We start from the raw sequence: 20,553 nt of genomic DNA, 5'->3' as shown, positions 1-20,553 counted from the left end.
CAAGCGTTAATAATGCGTGGTCACGACTTAATTATCCCGTTCCCAAGCGTTAATAAAGCGTGGCCACGACTTAATTATCCCGTTCCCAAGCGTTAATAATGCGTGGTCACGACTTAATTATCCCGTTCCCAAGTGTTAATAATGCGTGGTCACGACTTAATTATCCCGTTCCCAAGCGTTAATAATGCGTGGTCACGACTTAATTATCCCGTTCCCAAGAGTTAATAATGCGTGGTCACGACTTAATTATCCCATTCCCAAGCGTTAATAATGCGTGGTCACGACTTAATTATCCCGTTCCCAAGCGTTAATAATGCGTGGTCACGACTTAATTATCCCGTTCCCAAGTGTTAATAATGCGTGGTCACGACTTAATTATCCCATTCCCAAGCGTTAATAATGCGTGGTCACGACTTAATTATCCCGTTCCCAAGCGTTAATAATGCGTGGTCACGACTTAATTATCCCGTTCCCAAGCGTTAATAATGCGTGGTCACGACTTAATTATCCCGTTCCCAAGCGTTAATAATGCGTGGTCACGACTTAATTATCCCGTTCCCAAGCGTTAATAATGCGTGGTCACGACTTAATTATCCCGTTCCCAAGCGTTAATAAAGCGTGGCCACGACTTAATTATCCCGTTCCCAAGCGTTAATAATGCGTGGTCACGACTTAATTATCCCGTTCCCAAGTGTTAATAATGCGTGGTCACGACTTAATTATCCCGTTCCCAAGCGTTAATAATGCGTGGTCACGACTTAATTATCCCGTTCCCAAGAGTTAATAATGCGTGGTCACGACTTAATTATCCCATTCCCAAGCGTTAATAATGCGTGGTCACGACTTAATTATCCCGTTCCCAAGCGTTAATAATGCGTGGTCACGACTTAATTATCCCGTTCCCAAGCGTTAATAATGCGTGGTCACGACTTAATTATCCCGTTCCCAAGAGTTAATAATGCGTGGTCACGACTTAATTATCCCGTTCCCAAGCGTTAATAATGCGTGGTCACGACTTAATTATCCCGTTCCCAAGCGTTAATAATGCGTGGCCACGACTTAATTATCCCGTTCCCAAGCGTTAATAATGCGTGGCCACGACTTAATTATCCCGTTCCCAAGCGTTAATAATGCGTGGTCACGACTTAATTATCCCGTTCCCAAGCGTTAATAATGCGTGGTCACGACTTAATTATCCCGTTCCCAAGCGTTAATAATGCGTGGTCACGACTTAATTATCCCGTTCCCAAGCGTTAATAATGCGTGGTCACGACTTAATTATCCCGTTCCCAAGCGTTAATAATGCGTGGTCACGACTTAATTATCCCGTTCCCAAGCGTTAATAATGCGTGGTCACGACTTAATTATCCCGTTCCCAAGCGTTAATAATGCGTGGTCATGACTTAATTATCCCGTTCCCAAGCGTTAATAATGCGTGGCCACGACTTAATTATCCCGTTCCCAAGCGTTAATAATGCGTGGTCACGACTTAATTATCCCGTTCCCAAGCGTTAATAATGCGTGGTCACGACTTAATTATCCCGTTCCCAAGCGTTAATAATGCGTGGCCACGACTTAATTATCCCGTTCCCAAGCGTTAATAATGCGTGGCCACGACTTAATTATCCCGTTCCCAAGCGTTAATAATGCGTGGTCACGACTTAATTATCCCGTTCCCAAGCGTTAATAATGCGTGGTCACGACTTAATTATCCCGTTCCCAAGCGTTAATAATGCGTGGTCACGACTTAATTATCCCGTTCCCAAGCGTTAATAATGCGTGGTCACGACTTAATTATCCCGTTCCCAAGCGTTAATAATGCGTGGCCACGACTTAATTATCCCGTTCCCAAGCGTTAATAATGCGTGGTCACGACTTAATTATCCCGTTCCCAAGCGTTAATAATGCGTGGTCACGACTTAATTATCCCGTTCCCAAGCGTTAATAATGCGTGGTCACGACTTAATTATCCCGTTCCCAAGCGTTAATAATGCGTGGCCACGACTTAATTATCCCGTTCCCAAGCGTTAATAATGCGTGGTCACGACTTAATTATCCCGTTCCCAAGCGTTAATAATGCGTGGCCACGACTTAATTATCCCGTTCCCAAGCGTTAATAATGCGTGGTCACGACTTAATTATCCCGTTCCCAAGCGTTAATAATGCGTGGCCACGACTTAATTATCCCGTTCCCAAGCGTTAATAATGCGTGGTCACGACTTAATTATCCCGTTCCCAAGCGTTAATAAGGCGTGGGAACGCGTTAATAAGGCGTGGCCACGTGTTATTATTTTTTTTTAGGGGAGGTCACCTTAGGGGCTCCGTACTCTTACTCGTACTCTTTTGTTTTCGTACTTCATACACTTGGACCTACAAATGAATGTTCAAAATGCTTACAACCACTGGGCCACAACTGGCTCGCAACTTGCCACTAGAGGTCATCTGTTCTACAGTCTAGAGAAGCCACAAGGCTTTGGGCAAGTGACCACCACATGTCATTCAAGTTATAATTTATTTAATATGTAACTAAGAGTGAACATTACTGTTGTTTATGTTTCTAAAGACTATTCTTACAGAGGTTTGAGCCCAAACACATTATTTAATCAATGACAGTTTTATCCTGTTTATCAGGATTATAATAATAAGGATATTCTATGGCATCTATCCCCAACCCTTTCTTGCACCACAGACCAGTTTCATATAACATATAATTTCATGGACCGGTGGGGGTGGGGGGATTTAAAGTAGAATAACGATACTACTCACAAATATCAGTAGGAACCCTGAGCTTTTTTCGCTGAAACGAGACGTTCCCACCTAGGGGTGATGGGAGACAATAACACCCAAACTGTGTTGGAAATGGAAGCAGTGTTTTCATTGCTTTTGTAGTGACCTCTAATTATTCATTCTTTCTGTGCGGCACAGTAATAAATGATGCACTGACCAGTACCGGTTAGTGGCCAAGTGGTAAGGGACCACTGATCTAGGGCAGATGGAACGCCTTCATTTGTCATATATACATAAAAACTTGTACAGTACAGTAAAATTCTTCATTCGCACATCCCAGCGTCTTTGAAGAAAAAAATTTAAGGAAAATTAAATTTTGGGGGAAACGTTTTCTTGCTTGAGAGTATTGGCATAAACAATGTTGAAAATTCAGGGCAAAAACTACATGGAAATGGTTAATAAAGTCAAAAATGCACTAAAAACAAAGAGTTTTCAGTTTGCTGTGAGAATTGAGGACAGCATGCATTGACTGTCACATTCAGATGCTGGGGAAATAAAACTGCATAAAACAGTACTAAATCGCATGTCAAACTAGTGCACTACCTACCACTCCCTTTTTAAAGACAAGTAAAGCCTTTATTTTGAATAAGGAAATACTGATTTTAGTGCTCTCAAAACACAGTCTTACACAAATTATGATCAAAATAAGCCATCTAAATATTTGTTTGTTTGTTTATTAGGATTTTAACGTCATGTTTTACACTTCGGTTACATTCATGACAGGAACGGTAGTTACTCATTACACAAGGTTCGTCAGTTCACAAGGTTATATCAAACACAGTCTTGAACAATTTAGTGTCTCAATTCACCTCACCTCACGCATGTGTTTGGACTGTGGGAGGAAACCGGAGCACCCGGGGGAAAACCCACGCAGACACGGGGAAAATATGCAAACTCCACACAGAAAGGACACAGACCACCCCACCTGGGGATCGAACCCAGGACCTTCTTGCTGTGAGGCAACAGTGCTACCCATCTAAATAAGTTAATAGTTTATTTTTAAAATAATGTTTAGAAATTCAGGGATTTTAATCCAAAATGTACAGTGTATCACAAAAGTGAGTACACCCCTCACATTTCTGCAAATATTTTATTATATCTTTTCATGGGACGACACTGTAGACATGAAACTTGGATATAACTTAGAGTAGTCAGTGTACAACTTGTATAGCAGTGTAGATTTACTGTCTTCTGAAAATAACTCAACACACAGCCATTAATGTCTAAATGGCTGGCAACATAAGTGAGTACACCCCACAGTGAACATGTCCAAATTGTGCCCAAAGTGTCAATATTTTGTGTGACCACCATTATTATCACTGCCTTAACCCTCCTGGGCATGGAATTCACCAGAGCTGCACAGGTTGCTACTGGAATCCTCTTCCACTCCTCCATGATGACGTCACGGAGCTAGTGGATGTTAGACACCTTGAACTCCTCCATCTTCCACTTGAGGATGCGCCACAGGTGCTCAATTGGGTTTAGTCCATCACCTTTACCTTCAGCTTCCTCAGCAAGGCAGTTGTCATCTTGGAGGTTGTGTTTGGGGTCGTTATCCTGTCGGAAAACTGCCATGAGGCCCAGTTTTTGAAGGGAGGGGATCATGCTCTGTTTCAGAATGTCACAGTACATGTTGGAATTCATGTTTCCCTCAATGAACTGCAGCTCCCCAGTGCCAGCAACACTCATGCAGCCCAAGACCATGATGCTACCACCACCATGCTTGACTGTAGGCAAGATACAGTTGTCTTGGTACTTCTCACCAGGGCGCCGCCACACATGCTGGACACCATCTGAGCCAAACAAGTTTATCTTGGTCTCGTCAGACCACAGGGCATTCCAGTAATCCATGTTCTTGGACTGCTTGTCTTCAGCAAACTGTTTGCTGGCTTTCTTGTGCGTCAGCTTCCTTCTGGGATGACGACCATGCAGACCGAGTTGATGCAGTGTGCGGCGTATGGTCTTAGCACTGACAGGCTGACCTCCCACGCCTTCAACCTCTGCAGCAATGCTGGCAGCACTCATGTGTCTATTTTTTAAAGCCAACCTCTGGATATGACGCCGAACACGTGGACTCAACTTCTTTGGTCGACCCTGGCGAAGCCTGTTCCGAGTGGAACCTGCCCTGGAAAACCGCTGTATGACCTTGGCCACCATGCTGTAGCTCAGTTTCAGGGTGTTAGCAATCTTCTTATAGCCCAGGCCATCTTTGTGGAGAGCAACAATTCTATTTCTCACATCCTCAGAGAGTTCTTTGCCATGAGGTGCCATGTTGAATATCCAGTGGCCAGTATGAGAGAATTGTACCCAAAACACCAAATTTAACAGCCCTGCTCCCCATTTACACCTGGGACCTTGACACATGACACCAGGGAGGGACAACGACACATTTGGGCGCAATTTGGACATGTTCACTGTGGGGTGTACTCACTTATGTTGCCAGCTATTTAGACATTAATGGCTGTGTGTTGAGTTATTTTCAGAAGACAGTAAATCTACACTGCTATACAAGCTGTACACTGACTACTCTAAGTTATATCCAAGTTTCATGTCTATAGTGTTGTCCCATGAAAAGATATAATGAAATATTTGCAGAAATGTGAGGGGTGTACTCATTTTTGTGATACACTGTATATATTCATCCTCTGAATAATTACTTACAATTAAAATAAAGTTGTTTTGTAAAAATAAGTTTTGTTTATATTTTTTTCCCCTTTTAACCAAAATGCTGTTTTATAGAAGGATTTTTAAGAATCTAAGTTTATCCTGTTCAGCTAGGTGAATAAAGTTGTACATTGTCTTTTGTGGAAAACAAATTCTGTTAAACTAAATGAGCTTAAGATAATTGATAAATACCAAGTGAAATTAGTCTTTACTGCACAAGCCTGAATATTAAAGAGTAAAAAAAAATCAAGGGAAATAGGATATTTCCATGTGAATGTTTTAAACAAAGAGAGTTATGTAAATTAAACACACCTGGTATGCAAATTAGCAGAATATATATACCACTGATGTCTTTCCATTTCTTAAATTACACATTGATTAAAATTATTGGTTTGGGGTCCTAAGGTGCACCTCCAAATGCTTAAAACAGTGTTTTCTCTATAAATGTGCTCTAAACTTGTGCTGATCATTTATATCATTCATTAAAAAAGTGGTTGTCATTATAATCAAGGTTTTTAGTCTGATAAATAATATGATAAGGTCTTCTCTTTCCCCCTTATTCCCATTTATAACTCCCCCTTTAATAATCTCTTCACATGCAATCAATTCACTTCCCCCATCTAGCTGGCTGCAGCCAGAACCGGTTTGAGCTGGTTTGAGCCTGCTTGCACCGGCACATACTGCATTCAGCCAGTTCCCTCTAAGCTCCAGCTGGAAATGACAGCCTCTGATTGGTTGCAGAGTGCAGCTGAACTGAACACAGCTAATGTGGTAAAATGATGGATTGTATTTACAGCTATGGATTCACACTGCTCCTTCAGTAACTTTTCTCATATCTAATCTATAACAAAGTCTTCTAGCTGACTGATAATAAATAACAAGCACATTCAGAGAGCCTAGAGACTATGGCAGGCTAAGCCTGTTTAAAAACACTAATTATTAAAACACACACATAGAAAAATAGGCATTTTCTCCTGTGTTCAGGATCACTAATCAACTGACCTTGCTGCATATATTCCTTTTATCAAATAACACTCTCAGCGCAAGATGTGTGTGTGTGTGGCCCCACCATGACCCTGACCAGGATTATATAATTAGTAAAAACACATTTTTAAATGGCATTATAACTGCACCAGCTATGCACACAACAGCTACCTTAATATCCACCTTACAGTAGATATTCTTCAACAGAAACCATTTAAGTCCTTAGCTTGAAACTCCTGAAAGTGTGTGATCAAAATAAGCAGGTTTTGCTTACCAAACAAGGCAAACAATGTAGTTGTGGAGACCATCAACTTTTCAGACAGAAAACTGAGGCAAGGTTTACCCCGTTACACTACTGTACCACCATTTGTGCATAATAATTATGTGTAAACTGTTTGTTTAAAATGAAAAAGCTTAAGAAAGGAGTTAAAAACTCAATTATGTATAGACAGTTTTACAGACAGTTGAATGGATATGTAGTCTAGTTAAATATAAGTGTTCTGCTTTGTTTTCTGTTAAGGGAAAGACATTCCACAATATTCAACCGAACATCATGTAATGCTGCAACATCTGATCCGTATTATATTTAAATAATCTGTTGACTGTTTTTGTGTCCATGGAGTACTACTTAATTGACTAAAACTATTCGAACATTTAAAAGAGTATACAAGAGACAAAGGACACTTTGAATCATTTCATTATCAGCTGCTTCACAGTAAACTGCTGCACCATCCAAGCACTTTGAATAATGAACTAAATCAATCTCTATTTTTCAAAATGACCATTTGTAGCTTTTCAAATACAGAAAAAATAATGACTCTTCTAATAATAATAATAAGAACAATAACATAAGTACCGTAGTAATGCAAATACATCAAAATCCAAACTTTAATGTTTAGATAAGAACAAAAATCAAGCTTTCTTCCCACACTCCAACCCTCATTCCACACTAGTGGCTTTAAACATACTATAAATCTGGAACCTGGAACCATAAAGGTTCTTTTAAAATTCTTCATCTAATTAAAATGTTAGAACTGTGATGAATGAGAACCCCACTAAACCTTCAGACTGTGTAATTAACAGTAGCAGCTTCTTTTCATATAGTTCTGGTAAGTAGTTTTTTAACAGGTACTGATGGACCAATTCACCTTTTTGGGCTTATAGAGATTGAGGATTTACCTTTTAAAATATCGACTGATCAGCGATTTCCATTGCTGATTTCAGGTGGTGGTTGATTTTCAGTTAGGGGTCAATTAGGGTTTGAGGTCATGAGGTGAGAGGGTTTCACAATATACTACTAGGGCAAAAGTGTGGCACAACTTTTCTCACAGAAAAATAAAAAATGTGGCGGATGAATGCGGAGCAACAAACTACTGTACATAAATATTCATTGAGTTTTAATTTGTATAAGTGTCATTTATTTGCAAATTCGGGCTTGTCAGCGAATTTAACCGTTTTCTGTACACAGAGGGAGACATTAGTTGACATGCTAGCGCGTTGTGCCACCTCATCACATTGATTTGAATGGCATGTAATGCCAGGTAGGCAGTAAGACAGCAAGGCAGCTCACTAGGTTTTCGAACACATCCCAAGTCTTGTTTAAATCGACCAGCTTACAAACTCTTAGGTGGCAACAATGGCTTATTTGTCGTTCGAACCTGTGCAACAGGAGCACCTGTCAAAAAAAGCTGCATAATGATGCATTAAAAAAAGAGTGGTACAATTAGCAGCTTCATGAATACGTAAAGTGTTTTTTTTAGTTTTACAACATGCTGGATCACTAACAGTTGTCTTTGATATGGCCGGTACCAAAAACACCCAAACCTCAAAAACCACAACTCAACTAACATGGCAATTAGACGCATCATGTGAGGCTAAAAAACAAAGCTGACTGGAGCAAAGTGGATTTCCTCAGCACAGAGAGGCATGGGCAAGCAATATTTGCAGTCATTTTATGGCGTAAAGCTTCAAATGTAACATACTTAGAGTTATAACACATTCATAGTATGTAAAACGGCAGTGTGTTCTATGGAGACGGTTCTACGAGGTAAACCCAGCTTAATTTTACCCAAAACTTTATGTGGTAAAACTGATTGAATTGGATTGTTCAAGCTTGGCACCGAGTTTTCCACTAATTCAGATTTTGCTCAAATGTTACTGTACCATGTACAATAGGTAAAATCTACAAGGTAAAATTTAACCCCCCCCATCCCAAACTATATCAACACTTATCATTCATAATGGGATAGTGGTAGCCTAGTGAGTAGAGCTTTAAACAATTAACTGAAAGGTTGAGAGTTCAAATCCCAGCTCTGCCATGCAGCCACTGTTGGGCCCTTGAGCAAGGCCCTTAACCCTCCCAGCTGCAGGAGCACCCTACAATGGCTTTCATTGTACTGTGCACCTGTATATGTATATATGACAAATAAAGGTATTCTATTCTATTCTAAAATAAAATTGCATTAACCCAGCAACATCGAATACATCCAGGACCCTATATTAAATCCATCATGAACCATATTGAGCACCCTTAAATAAATAAAAAAAACAGTTCCATAGATCAAGCATACTAAAACTAATCCAAAAACACATCACTAGGTTTTTAATGGTTCATAGTTGATGAGAATGATGATCATCAGTATATGATGCTTATGTGATCGACAGGCAGCGAAGTAACATGGTCTGTTTTATTTTCACAACTAGTTTGTGGTCATATACTTTTAATCGTTCTGCAGCTGAGCCAAACATCCTGCAGATAACGAGATCAACAAATTTACAAGAGCAGGCTCACCTGACTGAAAAACATACCCCTACTAAATGTCAAGCTGATTTAAAAACAGTATTGCAAACTATGTAAGGAAAAGCGTACAGTGTCACATCAGGTACATGAAAGTACACAAACCTTAATGAGCACTGCGGTGCTTGGAGCACATGAAAGAAAGACCATGCAAAGCTTTTCACAGATGTGTCAGTTACACATATGGTCCAAAACAAAGATCATTCTAGCAAATCAGAATGTGTAAAAATAAAGTGTAGTAAATCGTTCTACACTGAAGAGGCTGCAAATTAGCAGTGGTTTAATAATTACTGAGCCGTATATAAACAGCAGTCATACAGTGAACTCCACAAGAATATACACAACACAAAACTGCTTAACACTCCAATGCCAAAGCTAGTATAGATCCACTATACCAGGTGAGTTTAAGTTCAGGCCGTTGGTCTCATTGACTGTTGGTCAAGTCATAACCGTCAGTGTTCCTAATATGCAACAAAATGTTCAGGCATCCCTTCAACTCATTTTAGACAAGTCCTCCTTTCGTCCTAGGTGTTTCTGATACACCCATTGCTAACAGGTGTATAAAATTAATTATACAAAATTATATGCTTTGTGGCAACAGCTTATTTAAGTCCCTTTCATCTTTCAGCATCACAAAGCCCCTGTGAACAAAGCAAGGTCCATAAAGACATGGTTTAATGAGCTAGGTGAGGGAGAAACTCCAGTGGCCTGCACAGAGCTCTGGACCACGTTTGGGATGAACTGGAACATCAGTCGCAAGCCAGGCCTTTTTAGTCTAACACCAGTGATAGATCTCACAAATGCTCTTTGGACTAAATAGATACTTCCCTTAGACAGACTTCACAATTTAGTGAAAAGCCTTTCCAGAATTGTGGAGACTGTTGTAGCCTCAAGGTGGGGTACCTTCAAGCATTTTAAGATCTGGGGTTGGGTGATTACTAGGTGTATGTCACAATAACAAAATGTTCACCAATAATTAATTGGGAATTAAAAGAAATCCCTGTTGAAGTGCTAATTTATATTGAGTCCCAATTTCAGTTTTATACCAGCTTTATTTATCAGCAGATGCTGAGTTAATACTCATACCTTAAACTACCTTCAACCTGCTTAATAATATTAATGTGCAATTATAAAATTCAAAACTTCAACTCAGTTAAGCTATATTGTGCAAAAAATACAAGTCATTTGATAGACGTTACTGTAATAATGTTGACATGTGAGCGCCATCATGTTGATTTGAAGTCACAAGCCTAACAAGTCTGAAAACACCATGGCAACTTCTAAGTGAATTCATGATGTGTGCTTATTTATTTAAATACATTAAATATTCAACTGCATATTTGATTTGGCACAATTTTTTCGTCAAATGCCCTTACTAACAGAATCCTTCCTGACACAACCTTATTTATCTGAGCTTGAGACGAGGCACTGAGCCACTAATACAACCCCTGGCAAAAATTATGGAATCACCACTCTTGGAAGATGTTCTTTCAATTGTTTAATTTTGTAGAAAAAAAATAAATCACAGACATGCCACAAAACTATCATTTCTCAAACTGTCAACCCTCTGGCATAAAGAAACAATAAAAAAAGAAACAAATATAATAGTTGTGGTCAGTCACAATTGCTTTTTTTTAGATCAAGTAGAGGAAAAAAATATGGAATCACTCAAATCTGAGGAAAAAATTATGGAATCACTCAAATCTGAGGAAAAAATTATGGAATCATTAGAAAACACTGCACCATTATTACTTTGTTGCACCACCTCTGGCTTTTATAATGGTTTAAACTCTCTGAGGCATGGAGTTAACTAATGACAAACAGTATTCTTCATCAATCTGCCTTCAACTGTCTCTTGCTGTTGCCAGATCAGCTTTGCAGGTTGGAACCTTGTCATTGACCATTTTCTTCAATTTCCACCAGAGATTTTCAAATGGATTGAGATCCGGACTATTTGCAGGCCATGCCATTGACATTATATGTTTTCTTGAAGGAAAGTTTTCACGTCCTTTGCCCTATGGCAAGATGCATTATCATCTTGAAAAATGAAGTCATCATCACCAAACATCCTTTCAACTGATGGAATAAGAAAAGCGTCCAAAATTTCAATGTGGACTTTGGCATTTATTGAAGACCATCTCCCCTGTGCCTTTACCCGACATGCAGGCCCATATCATCAACAACTGTGAAAATTAACATGTTTTCTTTAGGCAGTTATCTTCATAAATTTCATTGGACAGACACCAAACAAAAGTTCCAGCATCATCACCTTGCCCAATGCAGATTCGCGATTCATCACTGAAGATCACTTTTATCCAGTCACCCACAGTCCACGATTGCTTTTCTTTAGCCTACTTTAACCTTGTTCTTTTCTTTTTAGGTGTTAATGATGGCTTTTGTTTAGCTTTTCTGTATGTAAATCCCATTTCTTTTAGGTGATTTCTTACAGTTCAGTCACAGACATTGACTCCACTTTCCGGCCACTTGTTTCTCATTTGTTTTGTTGTGCATTTTCTGTTTTCAAGACATATTGCTTTAAGTTTTCTATCTTGATGCTTTGATGTCTTACTTGGTCTACCAGTATGCTTCCCTTTTACAACCTTCCCATTTTGTTTGTACTTGGTCCAGATTTTAAACACAGCTTACTGGGAACAACCAACATCTTTTGCGACATTCCACAATGATTTATCTTCTTGAAGGAGTTTTATAATCCTCTCATTTGTTTCAACTGACATATCTTGTGTTGGAACCATGATTCATGACAATCTGCTTTGTGCAACAGCTCTCCGAGGTGTAAGCACTCTTTTTAAACTGAAGAATAATTAGCAAATCTAATCTGCTGCAGATGTTTTGTTTTTAAACTGCAAATTACAGAGTGATTCCATAATTTTTTCCTCAGATTTGAGTGATTCCATATTTTTTTCCTCTACTTGATCTAAAAAAAGCAATTGTGACTGACCACAACTATTATATTTGTTTTTGTTTTTTATTGTTTCTTAATGCCAGAAGGTTGACATTTAGAGAAATTATAGTTTTGTGGCATGTCTGTGATTAATTTTTTTTCTACAAAATTAAACAATTGACAGAACATCTTCCAAGAGTGGTGATTTCATAATTTTTGCCAGGGGTTGTATATAACACCATGTGTTTTCTGTACTTGTGGGCGTATTCCGGGATTCAAACCAGTGACCGTGGTAGCCTAGCGGGTAGGGCTTTGGGTTATCAACTAAAATGTTTAGAGTTCGAATCCCAACTCTGCCATGCAGCCACTGTTGGGCCCTTGAGCAAGGCCTTTAACCCTCTCTGCTCCAGGGATATGTGAAAAAAGAATTTCAATGTACTGTACACGTGTGTTTGTATGTATATATGACAAATAAAAGCATTCTAAACCCAAGAACTCATTCTCTAACCATTTTTACTCTATTCAAGCTCACACCATACCAACTTCTGAGTAGGAATTCAAGATTGATTCAAGGTGTTCTGTTTGTTTTTCAGTCAAAGATGACAAGCTTTATAGAAATTACAAGCCAGAGTTACAGCTTTACTTTAGCAGCATTAATTAAGCTAAATTTACAAGCAAGTAATGGTTTGATTCCTGTGTTTATGTGGTTGAATACATCAATGCAGCATTTCAGACCAGTATTGCAATTACATTTACAGCATTTAGCGGACACCTTTATCCAAAGTGACTTACATTACTGTTACAGTAAACAGTCTGAGCAGTTGAGAGTTAAGGTTTGTTTGTTTGTGTTTGTTTATTGCCATTCCAGCTCAATTGGGCTATGTACATGGCATTAGAGGTGGGTTCAAAACCAAGTTTAAGCTAAGTGGAAGTTAATGTACTATATCTGGCTTTTAATCTACAGGTAATTAAAAAAATTCAGGATTTTTTGTGGGTTATTGCGTTTGAAGAGGTCTTTCATATTAGTGTCTCTCTGTAAGATATTTTTCTGGTATCTTCGATGGCTTGGCATTCTGTCAGGATATGTTTTATTGACAATTGTGATCCATAGTACTGGCAGTTTGGCACATCTTCCCCCCAGAGAAGGTGTCTGTGTATCAGGGCTGAATTGAGAGTTAAGGGCCGTGCTTAAGGGCCCAACAGCAGCAACCTGGCAGTGCTGGGGCTTGAACCAGCGACCTTCTGATTACTAGTTCAGTACCTTAACCTTTAGGCTACAGCTTGCCATATGGCATGTATTGGTCCGCTGATAATTGGACATCCCTAATATCATGGTAACTGCAAGTACAGTGTTTTTGTGACTGTTGTGGGTATTTTAGGTAGGTTAATTACTGTAAATTAATATGTCAATCACCACTAGTTTTGATCAGTAAATGTCTAGCTGTGCTGTTACTTGATCAGAGAAAAACATTGAGATAGTGTAACATAACCATCACGGCTCACAGATAACCGGTTTAGGGTAAATCCTCTGTGTACTTACCGATATGAGTGTCCTGTCCGTGTGGACCGGCGACTCCCACACTGATCTGCCTCTCTGGTTGAGGAAGACACTTTAGGCAGAAAGAATGTAGGCATGGCAACAGTTTGGGTTCACAGTCGCGGTTCTGTAAGCTCTGTTTACACACGGCGCAGGTATCTAACAGGTTTATCGGAACCGCGGAAGGAGCCGCGGAAGGAGCCGCTGTTTCTGTGCTGGGTGCTGGTGAAGCGGTGCCCGCCGCCGCGGTACCGTCTCTCCCGGTGAGAGCGGGATCACTCCGCGCGGTGCTCGAGCTCCCGTCTACATTAGCATTAGTGCGACTGTTCACTCCAGCTACATGTCCATCTTTCTCAGCTTCTTCATCTGAATGTCTCTCTTGCTTGACCACTCTAATTAATTCTTCATCTTTCTCTCTTTCCTCTCCAGGTCCTTGTTCTTCTTTCTCTGTTTCTCCCGCACTCTGTACCTCAGTCTTCCCCTCTCCCTGTGCTTCTCCATCGCCGGCGGGCTCGCTGCTGCTCTCGGCTGTGTCCGCTGATGGAGTCGGAGCCTCTGGAGCTTTTTCTCCGGACTGTCCGTCACCCTCCTGTTTCGGGACTGTATCCGTAACGTTAGAGGGACTGGATTGTTCCCCGTTGGCGTCTCCGTTAACCGTGGCTGGAGGTTCTACCTCCATGCTGGCTGAGCTCTCCGTATCCCCTTGGCCTTTGTTGTCCGCCATCTTTGCTCCTCTTTGAACCGCCTGACGTGACGTCCCCACGCGCTCCGACGAGCGTGTCGGTTTGACGTCATCACGCAGCAGCACGAGTCCGCCAATCTAGTGAACACATGTTTTATTTACTTATTTTTCTATTAAATATGTTTAAAGTTGATCAAATCAGTATACGTTCAATGGTTTAAAGTAATTAAAAAATAATTTGAATAGAGGTTTGCGTCAGAATATGAAAATCAAACGATTTAAATCAAACGTACATTATTATTTATTCACTTTCATGAACAGTTTTATTCTGATCAGGGGCGCGGTGGGTCTGGCGCAACCCGGAAACATTGGGCGCAAGAAGCACACCCAAGGGGCATGGCTGGATTACTGACCGGGCCAGTGGGGCCAGCGCCCAGGGGCCCTTGAGGTCAGGGGCCCCCGGGGAGGCCCTGGCCCAAAACATTTTGCGATGCCTATCAACATTTATGATACAATATATTTTTTATTTCCGAGGGCCCTCCATTTTAAAGATCCTCTGACTATTAGGGACTTTGACCCCAGGGCCTCTTGGGGGCCCTAGCCATGCTTTTGGGGCCCCTAGCCATGCTTTTGGGCCCTAGCCATGCTTTTGGGGGCCCTAGCCATGCTTTTGGGCCCCTTATGAAAATGGATGAGGTGTTGTGGCACTGCTCTGACTTCGACTTCTGGCTATTAGGGGTCCTAGGAAAGAGGGGGGCATATTTTTAGAGGGCCCTGGTTATGAGAGCCCTACCAGGGGGCCCTAGAGAAGAGCAGGGCATACCATTAGAGGGCCCTTGATCACGAGGGCCCCTGCTATGGGGCCCTTGACTTCCATAGAAGTCGTTTACCATGGCTCCTTGATTTTCTAGGGACCTACAAATTGCCAGGCAAGCTACCATATTTCATAACAGACGTTTTGTTGCAAATATGCGATTCAGGCCCTTACTTAATGTTTCTGAATTTGTATTGTTTCAAAATTATTATGTTCAATTTCTCTTAAGCGCACACAAGAGTCTCTTAAGAGACACAAATTAATTTAGCAATTTTGCAATTATTTAAATTTAAGACAAGCAATTTCAAGCAGTTTGAATGCATACACACACTTAACTGAGCAATTTGATGTTCTTTTCAAGCCTGACAATATGTCCAACAGTGAGCTCACTTTAAAGGCTAACTCACTCGCTGCAGCATATCCTTCAGATCTGAACATGAGCCTGGCAGATGAATTGATACAATACAAATCATTCATAACAGAAAAAGAAAAATGTCCTAGTAAAATGCTCAAAACCATAATAAATTAGAATTTACAGTCAACCTTTCCAAATGTCTACATAGCACTTAGACTTTTTTTGAAGACTATCCTTAATCCGTCCTTGCCAAGGGGTGACGTTTTTCGTCACAGATTTGCATTTGCTTGCTTACTGCTACACTATATGGCCAAAAGTATTTGTTGGACATCCCATTTACAACCCCAACTTAGAAAAAGTTGGGACAGCATGAAAAATGCAAATAATAAAAACACAGACTTTCTTACATTTACTTTGACTTTTATTTCATTGCAGACAGGATAAATCTGAGATATTTCACGTTTTGTCTGGTCAACTTTATTTCATTTATTAATAAACATCCATTCTTGCATTTCAGGCCTGCAAAACATTACAAAAAAAGTTGGGACTGTAAAGCATTTACCACTTTGTAATGTTGCCATTCCTTTTTACCACACTTTAAAGACGTTTTGGCACCGAGGATACCAAGTGATTTAGTGTTTCAGCTTCTATTTTGTCCCATTCTTCCTGCAAACACGTCTTAAGATGTGCATCAGTACAGGGTTGTCGTTGTAACATTTTTCAATTCAAAATTCTCCAAACATTCTCAATGGGGACAGGTCAGGACTGCAGGACTGCACCCCTGGCCTTTACGCACTGAAATTCCTCCCGATTCCTTAAATTGTTTAATGATATTATGCACTGTAGAGGGAGAAAATCCCTTCCAATCTTTCTTTGAGGTACATTGTTTTTAAACAGTTCAATCATTTTTTCACGCATTTGTTGACAAACTGGAGATCCTCTGATCATCTTTGCTCATCAAAGACTCCTTTCCTCCTTTCCTGGATGCTGCTTTTGTACCAAACCATGATTACAATCACCTGTTGACATCACCTGTTTGGAATCACATCATTATTTAGTTTTTATTACCTCATCACTAGCCCTAAATTGCCCCTGTCCTAACTTTTTTGGAATGTGTTGCAGGCCTGAAATGTAGGAATGGATGTTTATTAACAAATGAAAAGAAGTTGAGCGGACAAAACATGAAATATCTCGGGTTCAAACTGTCTGCGATCAAATAAAAGTCAAGGTAAATGTAAGAAACACTGCATTTTTATTTAATTATTTTATTTAATTACTGTCCCAACTTTTTCTGATTTGAGGTTGTAAATTTGTTTGGGTCTAATCATGTTGTAACAAGGTGTAATGAGTGATGCTAATGAGGTGGCACGGCAGGCAATAAAATTACACAAGTCAGTATTTTTTGTTGTTCTTTTCTTGATACATAAAATATTTAAGTTTCTTGTCCATTGTAATCTCTCCTGCTATAGATTGGTGCATAAGATAAGGTTATAATGTATTACTTTAAAGTAAGAGCACACATTCTCCTGCTTACATCAAAATGAGATACATTAATGCTGGCACAATTATACTTTAACATATTCTCCACAACATAGTAGTAGAACAATCCCAAGTATGAAAAGAACTGACAAATGAAATGACAGAACTCTTATCTCAGTATATCCTATACTATGCACCACATTTTTTATTTATGAAAATGCAGTTTTTCGTGAGTCTTAGGAAAGGTGGCTATAGTTTCGTGTTAAAAAGAAAGCAGCACTATACCTTAATCTTTGCCTTATTCGTGATGGCGGTGGTGGTGGTGTGTGTGTGTAAGAGAGAGATGGGGGGGGGGGGGGGGGGGGCACAACTGACAATTAATTTTTATTATTAATTATTGTTGTTTTTTAAGTAAGCAATTAGAGCTTACTTAAGGTCACTTACTTAAGTGTGTGTGTGTGTGAGGGAGGCATCACTTACTCATTTGTTTGTTTTATTATAGCAATCTGGGTTCTTTCTGTGTGGAGTTTGCATGTGGGTTTCCTCCGGGTACTCTGGTTTTCTCCCACAGTCCAAAGACAAGCAGTGAGGACACACACAAAATAAACTGTGCCACTCATCAAAAGATTTTGACAGCTTTTAGGGTGGGACTTCCAGTCTTCCGAACTTCCGGTTATGGGTTGTCAAAGATGATGGGTGGGGCAGAAATATTGGTGACAGATAAAATGTATATACTGATAATGAGTCAGCAATTTTTTAGAGGGCGTCTTGTTTCTGTGAACATGGGGTGGGGTGTGAAAGATGATGGGTGGGGCAGAAATATTGGTGACAGATAAAATGTCTATACTAATAATGAGTCAGCAAATGTTTAGAGGGCGTCTTGTTTCTTTGAACATGGGGTGGGGTGTGAAAGATGATGGGTGGGGCAGAAATATTGGTGACAGAAAAATGTGTATACTAATAATGAGTCAGCAATTTTTTTTAGAAGGCTTCTTGTTTCTGTGAACATGGGGTGGGGTGTGAAAGATAATGGGTGGGGCAGAAATATTGGTAGCATAGATAAAATGTATATACTGATAATGAGTCAGCAAATGTTTGGAAGGCGTTCCTCCAGGTGGTCATAAAAAAAGCTGACACACATGTGAACATGGGGTTGGGTGTGAAAGATAAAGGGTGGGGCAGAAATATTGGTAGCATAGATAAAATGTATATACTGATAATGAGTCAGCAAATGTTTAGAAGGCGCCTTGTTTCCGGCAAGGCCAACAAAACTGCAGGCTGTAGTACATGCAATGTTGACTACAAACATAAAAATACATAGGCTTATGAACTTCCATATTGCTACTGTTATTTACTTTTATGCAAACTTTTAGCATCTTTTCTAATTTAGTGTCTTACTTAGATAATTCGTCCTAAAATTGTTTGCATTATGCTTCTTCTCTACTGATGTTGACCCCCACTCTGACTGAGGAGAGCTGAGACTGACACACGTGTGCAGTAGCCGACTGCATCTTTTCACCTGCACGAGGTGAGTTCATATGTGGATCAGCTTTGTGCACGGAGAGCCACACCCTGATTAATGCATTGTCCCTCATCTATGAGCCGGGCCACCATTCAGCCAGCAGAGGTCATAATTGTATCAGTTATGAGGAATCTCCCTTCGGCATCTGCCCCTTGAACAACAGCCAATCGTTGTTCGTGTAGGTGCCCAGCCTGCTGGATCCAAAATGTTATTTTTCTAAGAAATACATACCAAGAATGATAGCTGTTTCAGATTCACATGGGAAAACTTCAAGTATTTTTCATTGTAGATGATGACTCTTTATTGACTCAAATAATGTAAGTTTCTGTAGAATTGCACATATTGTATGACTCATTTTCTAAAACACTCTTCTGGAATTGTTGGCCACTCTATGTGGATGTGTACTATCGTCCAAAATGTAACATTTAGGATGAAAAGAACAGTTTGGCCAATTCACGAAGCAAATGTTTTTTTAATACCTGCTAGTCAAAATACACCATTTTATTTATTGATAACAGCTAAAAAATAACCAATGTCAGAAAGCCAGTTATGTATATAAAGATGTGAGCCACCTGCACTACCTGCTGATCAAAAAGTGCTGGTCTTGGAGTATCTTGAAATCGACATAGCATAAAGCAATACTTAATTTTGTCACTAACATGTATAATGAAAACATACTGGAAGATTATAGATGTATATGGACAGATAGTCATGCTCTGAATAAAAAAATCTAATCTTTTTAAAAAACTAGCTAAGAAATAGACTCAGGAAGAGATTGGAGGAGAGGTAGGTGATTTCTTTTTTTTTAACCAATGCTTAATCCTGGTTAGGGTCATGGAGGGTAGTTTTTTTTTCCTCCGATCCCCTAATCTAGTCGTATCCAATTACCCTGATTGCGTTACGCCTCACCTCTACCGATACAACCCTCCACTGCTGACTGAGGAGCTTCGCAACTGACACACGCCCCCTCCGACACGTGTGCAGCACGTCTGCATCTTTTTACATGCACAAGGCGAGTTCATATGCAGATCAGCTTTGTGCACGGGGAGTCACACCCTGATCAGCATTATTGATCAAATGGTGATGGTATTTTTTAAATGTGAAGCGCCAAATTTCTGCTTCAGGTTTACCTTGAAAACTGAGACTTTAGGACATGCGCGCATCCTCAGTAAGGGAGGGGTGGGAGGGGTAGGCGGTTGGAGCTCGCTGATTGGCTGTGGGGTGCTTACTGGTGATAACACAGAGAGACGAGTGAAGAGCCACACTGCAGTGTTGCCAACTTAGCGACTTTGTCGCTATATTTAGCGACTTTTCTGACCCCTCTAGCGACTTTTTTCAAAAAAGCGACTAGCGACAAATCTAGCGACTTTTTCTGGTGTTATTGGAGACTTTTGGAGACTCGAACGTGAAAACACATATTGTTCTGCAGTTACTGTCCTCAACGAGCAGCGGGTCCTGCCATGAGCCCCTCCCCCGTCCCAAAGCACGGGCGGTCAGTATCACAGTCAGTGTTGCCAGATTGGGCGGGTTTCCACCAAAATGAGCGGATTTTGTTGGAAATTGGCAGGGAAAAACACACTTTGGCAGGTGGACAAAATTTGGGCTGGTTTGGCAGCTTAAAATATAAATTAAAAAAGCTATTGCTAAAGCAGGTGGAATATAAATAGGTCTCCCTTCTCCCTACCTTCTCCCACCACGTCCAACCCGTTGTCAAAAGTTTGATTGACAGGTTATTCTTTCCAGTCCAAGACACTGTTGCCACGCCCATCAATACACTGATTCATATGTTAGACAAGTGATTTGAGTTGAATATGAAGGTAAGCAAGTCTCGTACATACAACCTCTCATATGTACGAGAGGGCAAACTTTCATTTCTTACAAGTTTATTTTTATTTACATGCAAAGGGTTGTGTCCTAACAAATAATGCATTTTACAAACTTGGTAGGCTACATTAAAGACATGCAAGCAAAAAAAAATTGTCCTTAATAATGTATAATTACTGATCTGTACATTTTAAGATATTAATTTG

At 40.1% G+C, this 20,553-nt stretch overlaps 1 protein-coding gene across 2 annotated transcripts in view; it reads right to left on the bottom strand.

The window, feature by feature from the left end:
* The window catches only part of trim33 (tripartite motif containing 33), a 60,758-nt gene extending 46,271 nt beyond the window's left edge, over positions 1-14,487 (bottom strand). For both annotated transcript variants that reach the window (XM_062999125.1, XM_062999126.1), the window contains exon 1: positions 13,675-14,487. In XM_062999125.1, the coding sequence (XP_062855195.1) occupies positions 13,675-14,395 (721 nt within the window). In that variant the 5' untranslated portion in view covers positions 14,396-14,487. The remainder of the gene's footprint in view (positions 1-13,674) is intronic.
* Positions 14,488-20,553: the final 6,066 nt, after the last annotated feature.

The sequence above is a fragment of the Trichomycterus rosablanca genome, chromosome 7 (genome assembly GCF_030014385.1).
Source record: "Trichomycterus rosablanca isolate fTriRos1 chromosome 7, fTriRos1.hap1, whole genome shotgun sequence".
Classification (NCBI taxonomy): Eukaryota; Metazoa; Chordata; class Actinopteri; order Siluriformes; family Trichomycteridae; genus Trichomycterus; species Trichomycterus rosablanca.
This window is presented reverse-complemented; position numbering and strand designations above follow the sequence as displayed.